This window comes from Oncorhynchus mykiss, chromosome 18, assembly GCF_057628025.1.
Source record: "Oncorhynchus mykiss isolate SJ-2025 chromosome 18, ASM5762802v1, whole genome shotgun sequence".
Taxonomy (NCBI): domain Eukaryota; kingdom Metazoa; phylum Chordata; class Actinopteri; order Salmoniformes; family Salmonidae; genus Oncorhynchus; species Oncorhynchus mykiss.
This window is the reverse complement of record NC_143039.1, coordinates 3,928,922-3,947,647: the sequence shown is the minus strand read 5'-3', so window position 1 is coordinate 3,947,647 and position 18,726 is coordinate 3,928,922. Positions and strand designations below refer to the sequence as shown.

At 46.4% G+C, this 18,726-nt stretch overlaps 1 protein-coding gene and 2 pseudogenes across 4 annotated transcripts in view; all 3 read right to left on the bottom strand.

Annotated features, from left to right (window-relative positions):
- Positions 1-673: 673 nt before the first annotated feature.
- Positions 674-852, bottom strand: LOC118947575 (U2 spliceosomal RNA; annotated as a pseudogene).
- Positions 853-1,151: 299 nt separating this feature from the next.
- On the bottom strand, positions 1,152-2,093 carry LOC118947561 (uncharacterized; annotated as a pseudogene).
- Positions 2,094-12,433: 10,340 nt separating this feature from the next.
- nufip1 (nuclear FMR1 interacting protein 1) overlaps positions 12,434-18,726 on the bottom strand; it is a 31,334-nt gene continuing 25,041 nt past the window's right edge. For all 4 annotated transcript variants that reach the window (XM_090206966.1, XM_090206968.1, XM_090206965.1 and 1 more), the window contains 5 exons: positions 17,525-17,617; positions 17,167-17,354; positions 16,935-17,066; positions 16,514-16,755; positions 12,434-16,366 (listed from right to left, as the gene is read on the bottom strand). In XM_090206966.1, coding sequence (XP_090063092.1) covers positions 15,746-16,366; positions 16,514-16,755; positions 16,935-17,066; positions 17,167-17,354; positions 17,525-17,617 — 1,276 coding nt within the window. In that variant the 3' untranslated portion in view covers positions 12,434-15,745. The remainder of the gene's footprint in view (positions 16,367-16,513; positions 16,756-16,934; positions 17,067-17,166; positions 17,355-17,524; positions 17,618-18,726) is intronic.

The window sequence follows — 18,726 nt, the reverse complement described above, 5'->3', positions numbered from 1 at the left end:
TATATAAAAGTTTACTGTCACACACCAGTTAGTGGTCAGCAATAGTAAGTAGTACGGAGACCCATTTTTTTGCGTACAGTTGTTATTTTGATGAATGTATTTGCAATTTTGACGGTACAATATATTTTTTATTAATGTTTTTATGTGTTTAAAAAACATTTTCGAAATGCATTTACTGTTTTGCAAAAGTTGTGTGTCTTGTGGACTCTGTTTTGAAAATCGACAACATTGTTCCAAAGAAATGCTTGTATGTGATTGAGAGAAACTAATACATACAGACAGTTGCTTGTGAGACAGTCCATGTTACCAGTACATGACTTTAGCACATTTCATAGTTTATTCTGTATAGTTAGTCTTCTACTGTATATATTTCCAATCATAACAAAAAAAAATGTTTAAATACTTTATTACTTAGCTATGTGTGTATATTTTTGATCATGCACTGTTGAGGAAAGTTTGCAAGTAAGTATCCCGTGCACGTGACGAAAAATCTTTGATTGGAAGATGAACGCACCCCATTCCCAACAGCTATCGTAGTCAATAAAACAGTGACCGATTTGACCAGCACTATCGAGCCATCACTTATATTGAAATGATGTTGCTCAATGTGAAAATACAATATAGACCAACGAAGCAACTCTGTTTCCTCTGTCTGATTTCTCTTTACAATGAAAGGGGGTGCACCGTTCCTGGAGGTACTGCAATACCAGATCGATGCGTGGAGTGGACGGAGCAAGCCCCTATTCCATCTCCCTATTCCAAAAATCTATGTAATATATGGTCCCCAGATAGGGGACGTATCAGATATTAAACTGATAAGAACAGATTTTTTTTATTTTGGAAAAAAGTTTTATTTACACATTTCCTTTAAAAACAGCTCATACATTTTTTACATCATTTATACACATAAAAACGGCAATAAAGGCATAAAACACAGCATTTGAAAGTTACATTTAAATTAGTTAAAACGTAAATGTTAAAACCAATGAAAACAACCATGAATAAAAGTACTTTCCTTGTAAAAACATAAAATCTGTAAAAGCCATTTAAAATGTGTACTAATGATCTAATTTTTAAGACATGAAAAACATGTTAAAAAGTCACTTTGTTAAAAGGCTGTCTTCGGTCCCTTGTACAGGAACGGGGTGAGTCCTTATCAAACTCGCCTCATCCTGCTCCTCTGAATAAATTACCGTCCCTTCCTTCGGGGCCCAGAGGAGATCCCTCCCCTAGGCGCCGCAGCGCTGTCAGGCCGTGGCCGCCGGGACCTAGGGTGTTGTGGGGGACCCTTCGCCTGGGGTCGAGGCCCCCTTCCTTCCGTACCATCCCAGGGCTTCCATGGCTACCATGGCCACTGCCTGGGGGGTGGTCTCTACGCTTTTCCCTACCAGCAGGTTGCGGGAGGACCACAGTTCTTCCTTCAGGCACGTGAGGGTGGGCCAGAACTTTGTGAAGGCCTTTGATGGAATAGGCCTTCGGCCCACCCCATACAGCACAAGCTGAGGTGTTAGGTCCTCCCCTGCTGGCAGACACGGGGTGATCAGGAGGCCTGCTTCCTTCCACAGGTCCCTGGCAGCTCTGCACTCCCAGAGCATGTGCCTCACCGACTCTTCTTAGCCGCAGCCTGGTCGGGGGCACGCAGATGTCCTCGCCATGCCCGGTGAGTGCATAACGGCCCTGACCGGGAGGATCTCATGGGCGACCATCTAGGACAGGTCCCGATGCCGATTCAGGAGAGCAGGATGGGCCACGTTGCGCCAGACCGTTGTGGGCTCGCCTAGAGCGAGCCCGCGCACTGGACACACTGGTTCCCGATCCTGCACAAGAGAGAGAAGAGAGCGGTGTTTAGTTAAAACTGTGACTGTTTATTTTTCCAGTTTAAAATGTCTTAAAAACTTCTGGAGCTGGGCGTAGTGCGGGGGTAGCAGGAAAGAGACTGGGGCTCGCAGGTCGACTGGGATCAGCCCCAGAGTTCTGAGGTAAGATCCCAGCCAGAACCGTGCGAGGGCCTGAGTCTTGTTGTTGACCGGGGAGGTGGCAAGAGTAAGATGTAACGCTGTGTAGCGGCTGCCCAGGAACAAGTAGAGGTCAGGTTAGTAATCAGAGAGACACGACAGAAGGTTAGTTACCAGAGAGACACGACAGAAGGTCAGTTACCAGAGAGACACGACAGAAGGTCAGTTACCAGAGAGACACGACAGAAGGTCAGTTACCAGAGAGACACGACAGAAGGTCAGTTACCAGAGAGACACGACAGAAGGTCAGTTACCAGAGAGACACGACAGAAGGTCAGTTACCAGAGAGACACGACAGAAGGTCAGTTACCAGAGAGACACGACAGAAGGTCAGTTACCAGAGAGACACGACAGAAGGTCAGTTACCAGAGAGACGACAGAAGGTTAGTTATCAGAGAGACACGACAGAAGGTTAGTTACCAGAGAGACGCGACAGAAGGTTAGTTACCAGAGAGACGCGACAGAAGGTTAGTTACCAGAGAGACGCGGCAGAAGGTTAGTTACCAGAGAGACGCGACAGAAGGTTAGTTACCAGAGAGACGCGACAGAAGGTTAGTTACCAGAGAGACGCGACAGAAGGTTAGTTACCAGAGAGACGCGACAGAAGGTGTTACCAGAGACGACAGAAGGTGTTACCAGAGACGACAGAAGGTTAGTTACCAGACACGACAGAAGGTTAGTTACCAGAGACGACAGAAGGTTAGTTACCAGAGAGACGACAGAAGGTTAGTTACCAGAGAGACGACAGAAGATTAGTTACCAGAGAGACACGACAGAAGGTCAGTTACCAGAGAGACACGACAGAAGGTCAGTTACCAGAGAGACACGACAGAAGGTCAGTTACCAGAGAGACACGACAGAAGGTCAGTTACCAGAGAGACACGACAGAAGGTCAGTTACCAGAGAGACACGACAGAAGGTCAGTTACCAGAGAGACACGACAGAAGGTCAGTTACCAGAGAGACACGACAGAAGGTCAGTTACCAGAGAGACACGACAGAAGGTCAGTTACCAGAGAGACACGACAGAAGGTCAGTTACCAGAGAGACACGACAGAAGGTCAGTTACCAGAGAGACACGACAGAAGGTCAGTTACCAGAGAGACACGACAGAAGGTCAGTTACCAGAGAGACACGACAGAAGGTCAGTTACCAGAGAGACACGACAGAAGGTCAGTTACCAGAGAGACACGACAGAAGGTCAGTTACCAGAGAGACACGACAGAAGGTCAGTTACCAGAGAGACACGACAGAAGGTCAGTTACCAGAGAGACGACAGAAGGTTAGTTATCAGAGAGACACGACAGAAGGTTAGTTACCAGAGAGACGCGACAGAAGGTTAGTTATCAGAGACGCGACAGAAGGTTAGTTACCAGAGAGACGCGACAGAAGGTTAGTTACCAGAGAGACGCGGCAGAAGGTTAGTTACCAGAGAGACGCGACAGAAGGTTAGTTACCAGAGAGACGCGACAGAAGGTTAGTTACCAGAGAGACGACAGAAGGTTAGTTACCAGAGAGACGACAGAAGGTTAGTTACCAGAGAGACGCGACAGAAGGTTAGTTACCAGAGAGACGCGACAGAAGGTTAGTTACCAGAGAGACGCGACAGAAGGTTAGTTACCAGAGAGACGACAGAAGGTTAGTTACCAGAGAGACGACAGAAGGTTAGTTACCAGAGAGACGCGACAGAAGGTTAGTTACCAGAGAGACACGACAGAAGGTTAGTTACCAGAGAGACGACAGAAGGTTAGTTACCAGAGAGACGCGACAGAAGGTTAGTTACCAGAGAGACGCGACAGAAGGTTAGTTACCAGAGAGACGCGACAGAAGGTTAGTTACCAGAGAGACGCGACAGAAGGTGTTACCAGAGACGACAGAAGGTGTTACCAGAGACGACAGAAGGTTAGTTACCAGACACGACAGAAGGTTAGTTACCAGAGACGACAGAAGGTTAGTTACCAGAGAGACGACAGAAGGTTAGTTACCAGAGAGACGACAGAAGGTTAGTTACCAGAGAGACGAGACAGACGGTTAGTTACCAGAGAGACGAGACAGACGGTTAAGTTACCAGAGAGACGACAGAAAGTTAGTTACCAGAGAGACGACAGAAGGTTAGTTACCAGAGAGACGCGACAGAAGGTTATTTACCAGAGAGACGCGACAGAAGTTTAGTTACCAGAGAGACGCGACAGAAGGTTAGTTACCAGAGAGACGCGACAGAAGGTTAGTTACCAGAGAGACGCGACAGAAGGTTATTTACCAGAGAGACGCGACAGAAGGTTAGTTACCAGAGAGACGCGACAGAAGGTTAGTTACCACAGAGACGACAGAAGGTTAGTTACCAGAGAGATGACAGAAGTTTAGTTACCCAATACAGTAGTCTCCAGTTTTAACTCACCTCTTGTGTTGGTATGTGTCAGACTTCGCCATGGCTTTGCCTGTTCCACTGATTCTTCTGATTTGAAGGGATAAACCAGGGTCAGCACAATATTAGGGGACCGGTAGAGTAGGAGAAGAGTAGGGGACTAGCAGAGTAGGGGACTAGCAGAGTAGGGGACCACAGTAGGAGACTAGCAGAGTAGGGGACTAGCAGAGTAGGGGACCACAGTAGGGGACTAGCAGTGTAGGGGACTAGCAGAGTAGGGGAGTAGCAGAGTAGGGGACTAGCAGAGTAGGGGACCACAGTAGGGGACTAGCAGAGTAGGGGACCACAGTAGGGGACTAGCAGAGTAGGGAACTAGCAGAGTAGGGGACCACAGTAGGGGACTAGCAGAGTAGGGGACTTGCAGAGTAGGGGACTTGCAGAGTAGGGGACTAGCAGAGTAGGGGACTAGCAGAGTAGGGGACCAGCAGAGTAGGGGACTAGCAGAGTAGGGGACTAGCAGAGTAGGGGACTAGCAGAGTAGGGGACCACAGTAGGGGACTAGCAGAGTAGGGGACCACAGTAGGGGACCACAGTAGGGGACTAGTAGAGTAGGGGACTAGCAGAGTAGGGGACCACAGTAGGGGACTAGCAGAGTAGGGAACTAGCAGAGTAGGGGACCACAGTAGGGGACTAGCAGAGTAGGGGACCACAGTAGGGGACTAGCAGAGTAGGGGACCCCAGTAGGGGACTAGCAGAGTAGGGGACCCCAGTAGGGGACTAGCAGAGTAGGGGACCACAGTAGGGGACTAGTAGTGTACAAGTAGAAGTCTGCTCAATTTATCCAACCTAATGGGTTGATTATAATGTGTATTATTGCTGGAATAGAAGTCTGCTCAATTTATCCAACCTAATGGGTTGATTATAATGTGTATTATTGCTGGAATAGAAGTCTGCTCAATTTATCCAACCTAATGAGTTGATAATAATGTGTATTATTGCTGGAATAGAAGTCTGCACACCCAGTAGATCAAGGTTCCACCCAGTAGATCAGGGATCAAGGTTCCACCTCTGGTATGGATATATTTGTTTTCCCAAAATGATGCTCATGTAATAACAGCCTACTTACTAAGATGTCTAACATTTGTAAACAAGTTATCTAATTTGTACATTTTGAAATTATATGTTGATTCATTCAATTTGTATTAATTGTTTAAACTTTATTTAATTGTTAACGTAAAAACATTATTCAAGATGAACTAGTGTCAATGTTCATTAGAACCGTGCGAGGGCCTGAGTCTTGTTGTTGACCGGGGAGGTGGCAAGAGTCAGATGTAACGCTGTGTAGCGGCTGCCCAGAAACAAGTAGAGGTCAGGCAAGCCTTCACCCCCCTTGGACCTGGGCCTCTTGACCACCTCCCTCCTCAGCCTCTCCCACTTGCCTCCCCACAGGAAGTAAAAAAGCATCCACTCCAGGTCTAAAATACTCCTTTGAGGGGGAATAAAAACAGAACTGATTAATAAAAGCACAGGTAAAATCACAGCTTTAATGATTAAAACCTTGCCCTCAAAAGTCAGCTGTCGTAGTCCCCAAAAACCCAGTCTCTGTCTTACTGTCCCCAGGATCCCACTCCAGTTACCGCTCCCTCCCCCCTCCCGGTCAAACTTTACCCCCAGTACCCTTATGTCCGTCAGTTTAACTGTCAGAGGTAGTCTGGTCAAGTCTGGGTCTGCCCACGGTCCGAAAAATTGGGCCTCTGTCTTGTCTCTGTTCAGTCTCGCCCCAGAGGCTCGTCCGTACCAGTCAGTCCTGTCCAGAGTCCTGTCGACGGATAAAAGGTTGGTACATAAAATGTTGACGTCGTCCATGTAAAAGACGCACTTGGCGGTCATCCCCCCACTCCCCGGGATACCCACCCCACTGATCCGTTGGTCCCTTCTCAAGACCTGTGCCAGTGGTTCAATACAGGCCACGAACAGAAGAGGATATAACGGACAGCCCTGACGGACGCCGCAGTGTACTCCCACTGCTTTTGACAGATGCCCATTTACAAGGATTTTGCTGGTGATGTCCCCGTACAGCATTCCCACCCAAACTAAGAACCTGTCCGGGAAACCCATTTTTTGCAGTACCTTAAAGAGGTACTGGTGCGAGACCCGTTCAAAGGCTTTTTCAAAATCTAAATTTAGGACTACAAGCCGCATGTTTCTGTCTCTCGCATAACAGATGGCATCTCGGATCAGTATCAGGCTGTCCGTGATCTTCCTTCCGGGAACGGCACAGGTTTGATCCGGGTGGATCACCTCCCCTAAAAACAGAAGATATTCTGAGTGTTAAAACCTTGGTAAAAAGTGTACAATCAAAGTTTAAAAGGGTTATCGCTCCAGTTCTTCAGGTCCGTCCTGTCATTTTTCTTATATAAAAGAGTCACGATCCCCACTCTAAAACTGTCAGGTAGTCTGTCAAGATGTTCAAAGTCAGTAAAAACAGTCAGAAGTTCGTCGGCTAAAACATCCCAAAAGGCCAAATAAAACTCCAAAGGGAGGCCGTCCTCCCCCGGTGATTTACCCCTCTTAAAATGTTTCAGTCCTTGGTCAATTTCTGTCCTCGTCAGGTCTTTTTTCAGGTCGTCTGTGTTGGGTAAGGTCTTGTCGATGTAGGTTAAAACGTCCCCCATGGTCTCTTCACATACATCTTTTACCCCAAACAGTTCCCCATAAAAATCCTCGACTACTTATTTTATTCCCTCTGTATCTGTTTTTAAAACCCTATCTTTATTTTTTAAACCAGTCATTAACCTACCCTTACTAACTATTTTCTTTAAAAAGTACATAGTGCACTTCTCCCCCTCTTCTAATTCCCTTTCTTTACTTCTTAAAATAACCCCCTTGCTTTTCTGTTCTGCTAAAAGTACAATTTCCTTCTTTAATTTCTTGGTTAAAATCAAGGCCCTGTTGGCATAGGTTAAAATACCTTTCCAGTCGCTTTTGCAGTCCCACCATGCGTCTATCTTTTTCTCTGCTTTTTTACCTTTCCTATCTCTCTAAAGAAAGTCCTCGTCCTTCCCTTCACCATTTCCCACCACTGTGCTCGTGTATCAAATAAGTCCTGTAGCGTCTGCCACTGGCTGAACTGCTCCGTGTACTGACTAACTACTCTATCATCTTCTAAAAGGGAGCAGTCCAATTTCCTTGCAATAAAACACTTGACCTGTCTACCTTAAAATCCTTTCATGCCCCTCTCCTGTCTGCTCTATTAAAAACAAAATTAAAATCCCCACCCACCACTAGAGGATCCCTCCCTAGCATGTGGGACTGCAGGTCCTCTAAAAGTGTGCACCGGTCATGTTGGTCGTTAAAACCATACACGTTTAGCACATTAAAATCCCTCCCCATAAAAGTACAATTGGCTAAAAGAGCACGCCCACCTACCACCACTGTGCTCCCCTTCACCACCACCTGTGGGGTCTTGATTAAAATGGCAACGCCGTCGTTCTTGTTAAAATTGGAACCACTCCAAATTGAGGGCCCGTGCTGCCACATATCCTCCCATTTCCTGTAAGAGGATAATATGATAAATCATAGATTGGCAAGGAAATCCTCTTCATCTTCACTGTCCAACTGCATTGTCACGGAGCTTTAAACAGCAGAAGAGGATGGAGAGGCCTTGAAGCTGTACGCTGCTGTGGTGCCAAACTGCTGCAGAACTTCACTTGGTAGTTTATGCTGGTAACAGGTATCACCAGCCAGCTTCAGTCCATACCGCACCAGGAGTATGGAGTTGAGTGTGCAGAGACATTCTATTTCTTAACTTTGACTTGACCACACTCATTTGGCTGAACAGCCGTTCAAACTCCGCATTTGAGTGTGGCAAGGAGAGGGCAGTGAGTGCAGCTTTGCACAGTTCTTCAAATGGATTTGACCCGGAAGAGTCCGTGTAGTTATTGACTTCACTCCAAAACTCAACTGTATTTTCAGTTGAGTTCCACCTAAACAGATGGATGTTTCTCAATTGGGAAACAATTTTATCAATTGTTTGGGGCTGGTATCCCAGTAGCTCAACTACTTTAATCATTTCAGTGGTGCCTTTATTGTGCTTTGGCGTTTCCTTAACACTGAACAAGGCCATGTTTCGCAAGGCTTCTATGTTGTCTGGGAGTCTTGCTTGCAGATCCTTGCTTAAAGCAACAACGTAGTTGCTGCACCGTCTCCGAATTACCTTTTTGTCCTCTGGCGCAAGACTGAGTTGGTACACCATGCTCTCGAAAAGGTACCCAAGGTATGGTGATGGGCTGAGATGTCCATCAACGGGATCCTTCAGGACATCCATTTTTGCCATAGGGTTGACTACTCTGCTGCAAATTGATGTTAAGAGATGTACCAGATTGTCCAAAAGCTTGACAGGATCTGTTTGATCTCCCTCAAATGACTTCACTGCAACTTGTACGTTGGACAGGATTGATTTGAAGAATGTCCGGTAGACATAGTTGATCTTGTCCATGTACGTGGCGTGGAGCACATCCGCCATGTAGCAATGCTCACTGGCCTTGGTCAACTCAAAGTGGAGTTTCAGTTCTTCCCACTGGCTCAATATACAAGTTACTGCAGGCTCAATCGATAGCCAACGTGTGACACACTTGTGATATGCAGGGGTTTCTGGCCACAATTCATGGTGGCATACACTGCTTTGTACGCCTCATGCCGTTTTGAGGAAATCGAAAACCAGTGGTAGGTTTCCCTGATTAAGTACTCAACACTCCTAGGGATGGTTTCTTTTGGATGCTGCACTGACAGCCAATTGTAAAGAATAGCACACACACAGCGGATGAGAATCAAATTGGGCAATGCACATTCTTCCTTTAAAACCCTGAAGATTCTCTTTTTCAAGGTTACACTTCTCAAGAAACTCAACTACCGCCTTTGCTATTGATCTGGCATCGCCCCCCTCCAATTCAACCAGCCCGAGAAATGTGGACACACCGGTTCTTTTTTTTAGCACTGAAATACCAAATCACCACACCCAGGTATTGATCAGCGGACTCATCCAAAAGGAGACTGAACTTCTCATCCCCCACATCTGATGTTACCCTTTGGAGAAAATAAGGAGCCAGTACTCCCCTAATAATTTCTGTGCACTTGGTGCGGTGCATATGGAAGTTTGTTGCTGCCACAGAATCTGAAAAGGCAGCTTTGCAAGCCATACCTAAATGGTGGCATGCTAGCAGCGAACAATGCTCTGCAATGGCATATAGTAGCTTCTGCGCTTTTGCAGTTATCCACTTTCTTAATAACCAACTGTGGTAATGTAGACTGTGGTAATGTAGACTGTGGTGCAGGGTTGTACGGTTTTATTTATATGCTTTGCAAATGTTTGCAATGTTTTTTGATGTCATACATTGTTGCAAGCAGATCTGATCTGTAGTAGGCACAGTATGCCTACTACACTTAAGTTGGCATCACTGTGCATGAGATCCCCACATTGTAGCCTGTACATTTAATATTTGTATTTATTATGTATCTCCATTAGCTGCTGCCAAGGCAGCAGCTACTCTTCTTGGGGTCCAGCAAAATGAAGGTAGTTTATACAATTTTAAAACATTACAACACACTGTGTGCCCTCAGGCCCCTACTCCACCACTACCAGGGTGGGTATAATTTGTAGAACGAGCCAAAGGGAATCTGTTCCAAAATCTTCGGAAATAACAAGGTTGCCAACAAACAACGCTTACAAAGTTTTATAGTGGCAGAATAAGATACCGGGTAGGGAGTGGACCATTTCATCAAGTTTTTCACTCACCACGTTTATTCCGTTTATTGGGGTGGCAGAAGAGTAGCCTAGTGGTTAGAGCGTTGGACTAGTAACCGAGAGTTTACTGTCTAGCCAGACAACTAGATATTTGTAGTTGTCCACATATTTTAAGTCAGAACCGTCCACAGTAGTGATGCTAGTCAGGCGGGTGTGGGCGGGAAGCATGCATTTAGTTTTGCTAGTGTTTAAGAGCAGTTGGAGGCCACAGAAGGAGTGTTGTATGGCATTGAAGCTTGTTTGGAGGTTTGTTAACACTGTGTCCAAAGAAGGGCCAGATGTCTACGCAGATGACACCATTCTGTATACGTGGAACAGGGAATCACCTGCAGCAAGAGCGCCATCGTTCTGTACCTGAACAAGGCATGGCCAGGCACGACTCCAACACCATCATTAAGTTTGCAGACAACACAACAGTGGTAGGCCTGATCACCGACAATGACGAGACAGCCTATAGGGAGGAGGTCAGAGACCTGGCCGGGTGGTGCCAGAATAACAACCTATCCTTCATCGTAACCAAGACTAGAGTAGATGATTGTGGACTACAGGAAAAGGAGCACCGAGCACATCATCATTCTCATTGACAGGGCTGTAGTGGAGCAGGTTGAGAGCTTCAAGTTCCTTGGTGTCCACATCACCAACAAACTAACATGGTCCAAGCACATCATGACAGTCATGAAGAGGGCATGACCAAACCTATTCCCCCCAGGAATCTAAAACGATTTGGCATGGGTCCTGAGATCCTCAAAAGGTTCTACAGCTGCAACATCGAGAGCATCCTGACCGGTTGCATCATGTCGTGGAAATTTCCTGTATTACCAAATCATGAGAGAGCAAACCACACACAAGTCAGAGTTATCATAAAGTCCATCTTTAATAAATATGAGCTTCACCATAGCCCTGTGACTCTCAGATCAATTCAGTGTCTATAAATGAATTCTCTGAGTGTCAACATAATGGCAACTGAGATCCTTTATAGCAAAGATCTACCCTAGTCGACATGACAAACCACAGGTCTTAGGAAAACTGCACAAAGGAAGAATTTTACTTGAGAGAGGAGCATCCCATCGCCAGACAGTATTTAGCTATAAATTATCTTTCAGTTTGGTCTCCTAAACGAAGCTCGTATCTCATTCCTGGTACCACTTAGGACCAAGACATTACCTCATCCAATGGTATATATCAATTGTCATTTTAGATACTCCCATCCCATCTCACGGAGACAGTGAGCCTCCTAGGCCATATACTAAATCAAGATAAGGGCAACCTCAGAGGGGACATGTAAATAGTTAGACACATTCCCATAAGAAGACAGGCCTAACCTCTCCCCAATGGGAAAAGTAACTTTTCCCACATAAGCATACTTAGAAAATGAATAAGACATTTTTTTATAAATGTTACCTAAAGGATTCTGATTCTGCTACCACAATCACTGCCTGGTACGGCAATTGCTCGGCCTCCGACTGCAAGGCACTACAGAGGGTAGTGCGTACGGCCCAGTACATCACTAGGGCCAAGCTTCCTGCCACCCAGGACCTCTATACCAGGCGGTGTCAGAGGAAGGCCCTAAACATTGTCAGACTACAGCCACCCTAGTCATAGCCTGTTCCCTCCGATACCGCACGGCAAGCGGTACCATAACGCCAAGTCTAGGTCCATGAGGCTTCTAAACAGCTTCTACCCCCAAGCCATAAGACTCCTGAACACCTAATCAAATGGCTACCCAGACTATTTGCAGGCCCCCCCCCTCTTTACACCACTGCTACTCTCATCTATGCAGTCACTTTAATAACTCTACCTACATATTACCTCAACTAACCGGTGCCCCCACACATTGACTCTATCGGTACCCCCCTGTATATAGTCTCGCTATTGTTATTTTACTGCTGCTCTTTAATTACTTGTTACTTTTCTCTTCTTATCTGTATTTTTATTTTTTTAAACTGCATTGTTGGTTAGGGGCTCGTAAGCATTTCACTGTAAGGTCTACACCTGTTGTATCCGGCGCATGTGACTAATACAATTTTATTTGGATTTGACCATGTCCGTCCTAGCTCGTTCATCAACGTCTTAATCGATATTTCGGTTTGCCTCTTATCGTCCCCTTATGCCATAGTTTGTACATATCGATTGTCATTAGAAACCACATTTGTTTAAGCAAGTCAGCCATATCAGCTATGTTTTTTGAAAGGCAGTAAATGAGGCTTGTTTGGTTCTAATTATTCAGAGTAAATAACTCACGGACACTAGAGAAGCTTAACCAAGTTTAATTCTTCCCCAAAGGGTCGTTACAGCTGTAATTCAGACAAAAACATGTTCTCACCGTCACAAGTATATATATATACACACCCCACTTTGGACACTCCTCATTCTCTCCAATCCTTACATCTTATGGTTCCACAGGATAAGGGAAACAGGATACTAAACCCTTATTACTCCCTTCAGGGGATCTGACCTGACCTCTTGACCTCAAACCTTCCTTTGCCTAATCCACAGATGTCCATCCACTTCCCTTATAGCAATCCTGTGATCTCCTCCCGTCCACCCAACACATTCCAAAGCCATCGGTCTTTCTACGGAGACCCATTACCTTCTGGCATAAACCCAGTCTCTTTTTATACACTATGCGTCTGATCTATTATGTCTTTAATATCTCAATGTTCAAAGTTCACCACGAATCCAACAGCATGAATGAACCGTTTCGCTGCCAGACAAGGCTCCGCTGATAGTCAGGTGTAGCAGTGGTAAGGTGTTGGGACAGATTGATGTAGTCCTTAACAGTTTGTGGCCCCCCCTTGTCAACACTGGCATGCATCTAAAAGCTGTCCCCCCCCCCCTATGCCCCACCAGGATTTACATGCTGGAGTTGGACGGTCGACCACTGAAAGCCCTGATGCCCTACACTTCAGTGAAGCCCAATAGATAGTGTGTTAAGCTTTGGTTGACATTTGAGAAAGAAAGAAATGGTAGTTATGCTGAGCTTATAAAAATGTCCCTCAATTTACCTCCAAATGACTTGAGGACCATCAACTGTCTGAGCTCCCCAGGAAGTATCCCATCCACCAGAACCAGCGAGTTCAGATCAGTCTGATTATCTGTGCTCGGAGTCAGAGGGGGACCAGCTTGAGGTAGGCTGTACCATCCCAGTGTTGAAAAGTAAATATCTCCCATTTATAACACTGCACTAATCCATCAAAATGTTCTCCCAGTAAAGTGTAACCTGTGTGTTTGCTTGTTGACGTCCGTCTCCTAACCTCTAACTCTGCTCTTGTTCTCCAGGACCTAGGGGGTTCAACCCAACACCCAGATCCATCCGATGTCCTCCGTTACCTGTTCTCCAGGACCTAGGGGCTCTGCCCAACACCCACCTGATGTCCTCCGTTACCTGTTCTCCAGGACCTAGTGGTTCTACCCAACACCCACCTGATGTCCTCCGTTACCAGGGTTAGGGGTTCAATTAATTGTTGTATCCTAGGACACACAATAGATATACATTTCAACCACAAAGATGTACTAATGAGCTACGACAGATAGAACAAAAATAATCATCATAAAGGAGGACTGAAATTAGATTATTTCACTGTAGACCAGGGCCTGTTCAAATAACAACATGACAAGCCCGTGTATGACTCAAACTGATAAGCATGTGAATGGAGTGAAAATTATCTGACTTCGTGATCTGTGCTACGGATCAGCCCAGTACATCACTGGGGCCGAGCTCCCTGCCATCCAGAACCTCTATATCAGGTGGTGGTGAGGACAGCCCAGTACATCACTGGGGCCGAGCTCCCTGCCATCCAGAACCTCTATATCAGGTGGTGGTGAGGACAGCCCAGTACATCACTGGGGCCGAGCTCCCTGCCATCCAGAACCTCTATATCAGGTGGTGGTGAGGACAGCCCAGTACATCACTGGGGCCGAGCTCCCTGCCATCCATAACCTCTATATCAGGTGGTGGTGAGGACAGCCCAGTACATCACGGGGGCCGAACTCCCTGCCATCCATAACCTCTATATCAGAGGGTGGTGAGGACAGCCCAGTACATCACTGGGGCCCAGCTCCCTGCCATCCATAACCTCTATATCAGGTGGTGGTGAGGACAGCCCAGTACATCACTGGGGCCGAACTCCCTGCCATCCATAACCTCTATATCAGAGGGTGGTGAGGACAGCCCAGTACATCACTGGGGCCCAGCTCCCTGCCATCCATAACCTCTATATCAGAGGGTGGTGAGGACAGCCCAGTACATCACTGGGGCCCAGCTCCCTGCCATCCATAACCTCTATATCAGAGGGTGGTGAGGACAGCCCAGTACATCACTGGGGCCCAGCTCCCTGCCATCCATAACCTCTATATCAGGTGGTGGTGAGGACAGCCCAGTACATCACTGGGGCCGAGCTCCCTGCCATCCATAACCTCTATATCAGGTGGTGGTGAGGACAGCCCAGTACATCACTGGGGCCGAGCTCCCTGCCATCCAGAACCTCTATATCAGGTGGTGGTGAGGACAGCCCAGTACATCACTGGGGCCCAGCTCCCTGCCATCCAGAACCGTTATAACCACCTAAGCCATAGACTTGTCTCTGCTTCCGCGGGGCAAGTGGTACCGTTGTATCAAGTCTGACACCAACAGGCTCCTGAACAGCTTCCATCCACATGCCATAAGACTGATACATAGCTTACACGCATTCGCTACACCCGCAATAACATCAGCTAAACACGAGCATGTGACAAATACATTTGATTCGAAAAAGGACAAAGATGGTCCAAGAACTATCGATTTCCTGGGTTATATTCCCACAGTAGAACAAGTCATTTATTTCCATGTTGAAAAAAGAAGAGTACAAATAAAATGCCAGAGGTAGTTGATGTTTAGATGAAAACATAAATGACTGTAGGGAAATAACTCGCCAACATCAGAGACAAGGTGAAAGGTCTAGGGGACTGTCTTGATTTAAGGGTTACAGGCTCTGCATGGCCAATCCGATATGGCCGTACAGCATTTACTGCGATACGGCCTCTACAGAAGTCAGGGCATTCATACTTCAGAGCTGTTGTGAAGGAAGGAATTTTGTGTTTATACAGGAAGTCCCGCCCCCAACTACAGTCATCCAATTATGTCAAAAACGGAGCTATACAGAGCTCTGCATGGTTACAACATTTGGAGGTGCACGGCAATGCGGAGCTTGAGTTGGCCTCTGCAAGCCTCCGGAGGCTACGCAGTGGTACGGAGCCTCCGGACCACATTTCTGGATCAAGAATAAATCTGCTTTTAGGGTGACAGTCTTGATTTAAGGGCTAGGGTGACAGTCTTGATTTAAGGGTTAGGGTGACGGTCTTGATTTAAGGGTTAGGGTGACAGTCTTGATTTAAGGGTTAGGGTGACAGTCTTGATTTAAGGGTTAGGGTGACAGTCTTGATTTAAGGGTTAGGGTGACAGTCTTGATTTAAGGGTTAGGGTGACAGTCTTGATTTAAGGGTTAGGGTGACAGTCTTGATTTAAGGGTTAGGGTGACAGTCTTGATTTAAGGGTGATAGTCTTGATTGAAGGGTCAGGGTGACTTCAGGGGTCTTGGGTCTCCCAGACTTCATCATCATAGTTGGGGATGGAGGTCTGGGAGTGGTCTTCAGGGTGACCATCTCCATAATTAGCATTCACAGCCAAGTCCATTGGGGTTTCATGGAGGGGATGTGACTGTGAGCTGGCTGGCCCACTCTGTGTGTTCTCCTCCATGCTCTGGTCTTCTCCCACTTGTTGGGCTACAGACTGCTCAGCCACAGTCCCCAGGACCTCAGGGTTAGAGTTCAGCTGAGTTATGACATCAGGGTTTGAGGCTGCACCTGGCATCTCCTCAGGATGAACATCTTCACCATTCAAAATGTCCACCTCTGAAGGTCCCTGACAGACTGGTGGTTTCTGGGTACCTTCTAGTGATGACCTCACCTGGTCACCTTTTTCATCTGGACCAACCGCAGAGGTAGCTGGGAGTAGAGCCCTCAGATCATCTGCTCTCACTTCCTGTGTCAGGAGGTCAAGGTTAGGGTCATCTGTGATCACCGTTCTACCCCGAGTTTCCTCCTGGTCCTGAGTTTGACCCTCCAGTACAAAGAAGTTGTTTCGGACAATGTAGCGAACACACTGCAGGAGCACGTTCCTCTCATGGCGGATGTCTGGGGCCAGTAACTGTAAAGGTCAGGGGTCATAGAACAATTCAGCAGGTAGAAAAAAATGCTAACTACATTCACAATACAGACTTGAAAATGTTAAACTTTTATCTCAACCGATTTGTAAAATCAGTTGTGCCTAGATGCCTCTTTCCCGGTGTCTTACCATCTCAAGCAGAGTGGCACGGCGCTGTTGGGGGGTGTCCATGTTGTTTCGTCCTCCTCTCGCACCTCTTCCTCTCCCCCGACTAGGTCTATGAGGACCAGACCCAGGCTGTGGTTCCTGGGGGGGCTCAGGGTAGAGTCTCTTAGCCCCAGATGAAGCACTGTTCTGGGGCTTGGCTGGCAGAGCCTTCAGCATTTCCTGGTTCTCCTTCAGCAGCTGACTGGTCCTCTGGATGGACAGGACTGAGACACCACTAACTTTACATCTCAACGTGTTGAATAACGAAATATATTGAAAGTTAAAATATTGAAGCTAAAACCGTGGAATCATTGGCGACGTCTTCTGTTTGTTGCCTCCACACACACACAGAGAAAACAAGCCTCCATACGGGGAAAACAGACAGCTGACATTTAAAGCTCACCTTGTGGTTCCTGGTCACTGTCGCTCTCGGTCATGGAGCCGTAGCTGGCCATCAGAGATCCCAGCCCTGATGTCATTTGTTTAGGGGCCACAGTCACCCCACCTCCACTGACTGGCTCCTCTGTATCAGAGTCTGCAGGGGTCAGAGTCAACAGGGGTTGTGTATACAGGAACAGACATTAGGACCTTGAAAAAAAACTTGTCTCTGGCAGGTTCCTGGATCACTGACTGACCTGGGTCGCTGTTGGCAAGAGCCCCCAGTGGGTCTCCCTCCCTGGGGTACTGAGTGAGGGTTTGAGGCCTCTCCATGGGGGGTTGAGTGGGGTGTGGCGGTCTCTCTGACTGACGAGGACCTGGTCTGGCCCATCTGCCCCTCTGGAACCTTCCACCACGCTGTCCACAACCTCTACCCCTCATCCTCCTGACAACAGAACACACAGCATGTTGTAGCATGGCCTTAATAGTTCAGCTAATATAGGTCCAAACTATTCCGTGGAGGAAACTTGTGCATCAGTACAATATCATCCTGTTGTATTTGTAACCTAACTTGTACCAACCAATAAAAACAAATAAAAATGTAGGAAGAAGTACCCAAACTGAGCGGTTTCCAGCACCGCTCCAGTCTCCTCCCTGGCATCCATCACCTTCCTCCTCTTCTCCACGTTCACCAGGGTCGGGTAGTTCCTGTACAGACAGAGACAAAGCTCTGATGTGTGCTTTCTGATAGTGTCACGTGACCTTGAAATTACTAAAAGGTGTCCCGCAAGGGTTGATTTTGGGACCCATCCTCTTTACTATTTATATTAATAATATATCTGCAAAAAACAAACATTAATCTATATGCTGATAACACGATTGGCCCTGCTGCTGACCAGGCTGTTAGAGCATCAGATTCAGTTACCTTGCAGAAAGCCCCTGTGGATTTGAAATTGGTCCTTCATGCGGCGGAAAAAACTAAATACATCCTGTTTTTTCTAATTTTCTCATTGAGATATTTCAGATGGTTTACACATTTATGTGATGGTCCTCTCATTGAGCAGGTTCCCAACCATAAATATTTGGGCTTTTGGATTAGCAAAAATGTAAAAAATAAAAAAGACAGACAGATGAGCTGGTAAAGCTGAGATTCAAGGCTTTATAGAACTAGACCAGGCCTCTCCCTAAACAGAAAGCCGGCTGGACACTCAACGTTCCTGCAGCCCCTCATTATGGGACTTCCCATTTATCAGAATGCAGCAGCCATTACTCTAAAACTCTTGGCTGCAGTGTTCACATTTTTATTTTACCAGGTAAGTTGACTGAGAACACAAGTTTAATACTCATCAATGCATCATTTATCAGCTGGTCAGCTGAACCTCTAAAATTCCAGTAGTTTAGAAAGCCGATGAGGAATAGATTCACTCTGGTTTGTGAGTGTTTTGGTTGATTGTAATAATGTGTTATTGAAAAGTAGTGAATCTGAAACGGCTGTGTCTGTTTTACTGAATGATGTTGAATTGTTTGTTCTCAGGTCACCATTGAGAATGAGAACCTGATCTCCCCTGAAAAATAACCACTACAAAAATACCCTTAAAGCTAACAAAACACCTATACTGTATATGCTTCTATAGACAGCTACACAAACTGGAACAAAACACCCTACTTTCGGAAAATATTCAGACCCCTTGAATTTTACCACGTGTTACGTTACAAAATTGATTTAAAAAAAAGAAGCAATCTACACAATACCCCTTGAAGGATAAAGCGAAAACAGGTGTTGCGATAAAAAATAAACAGAAATACCTCATTTACAT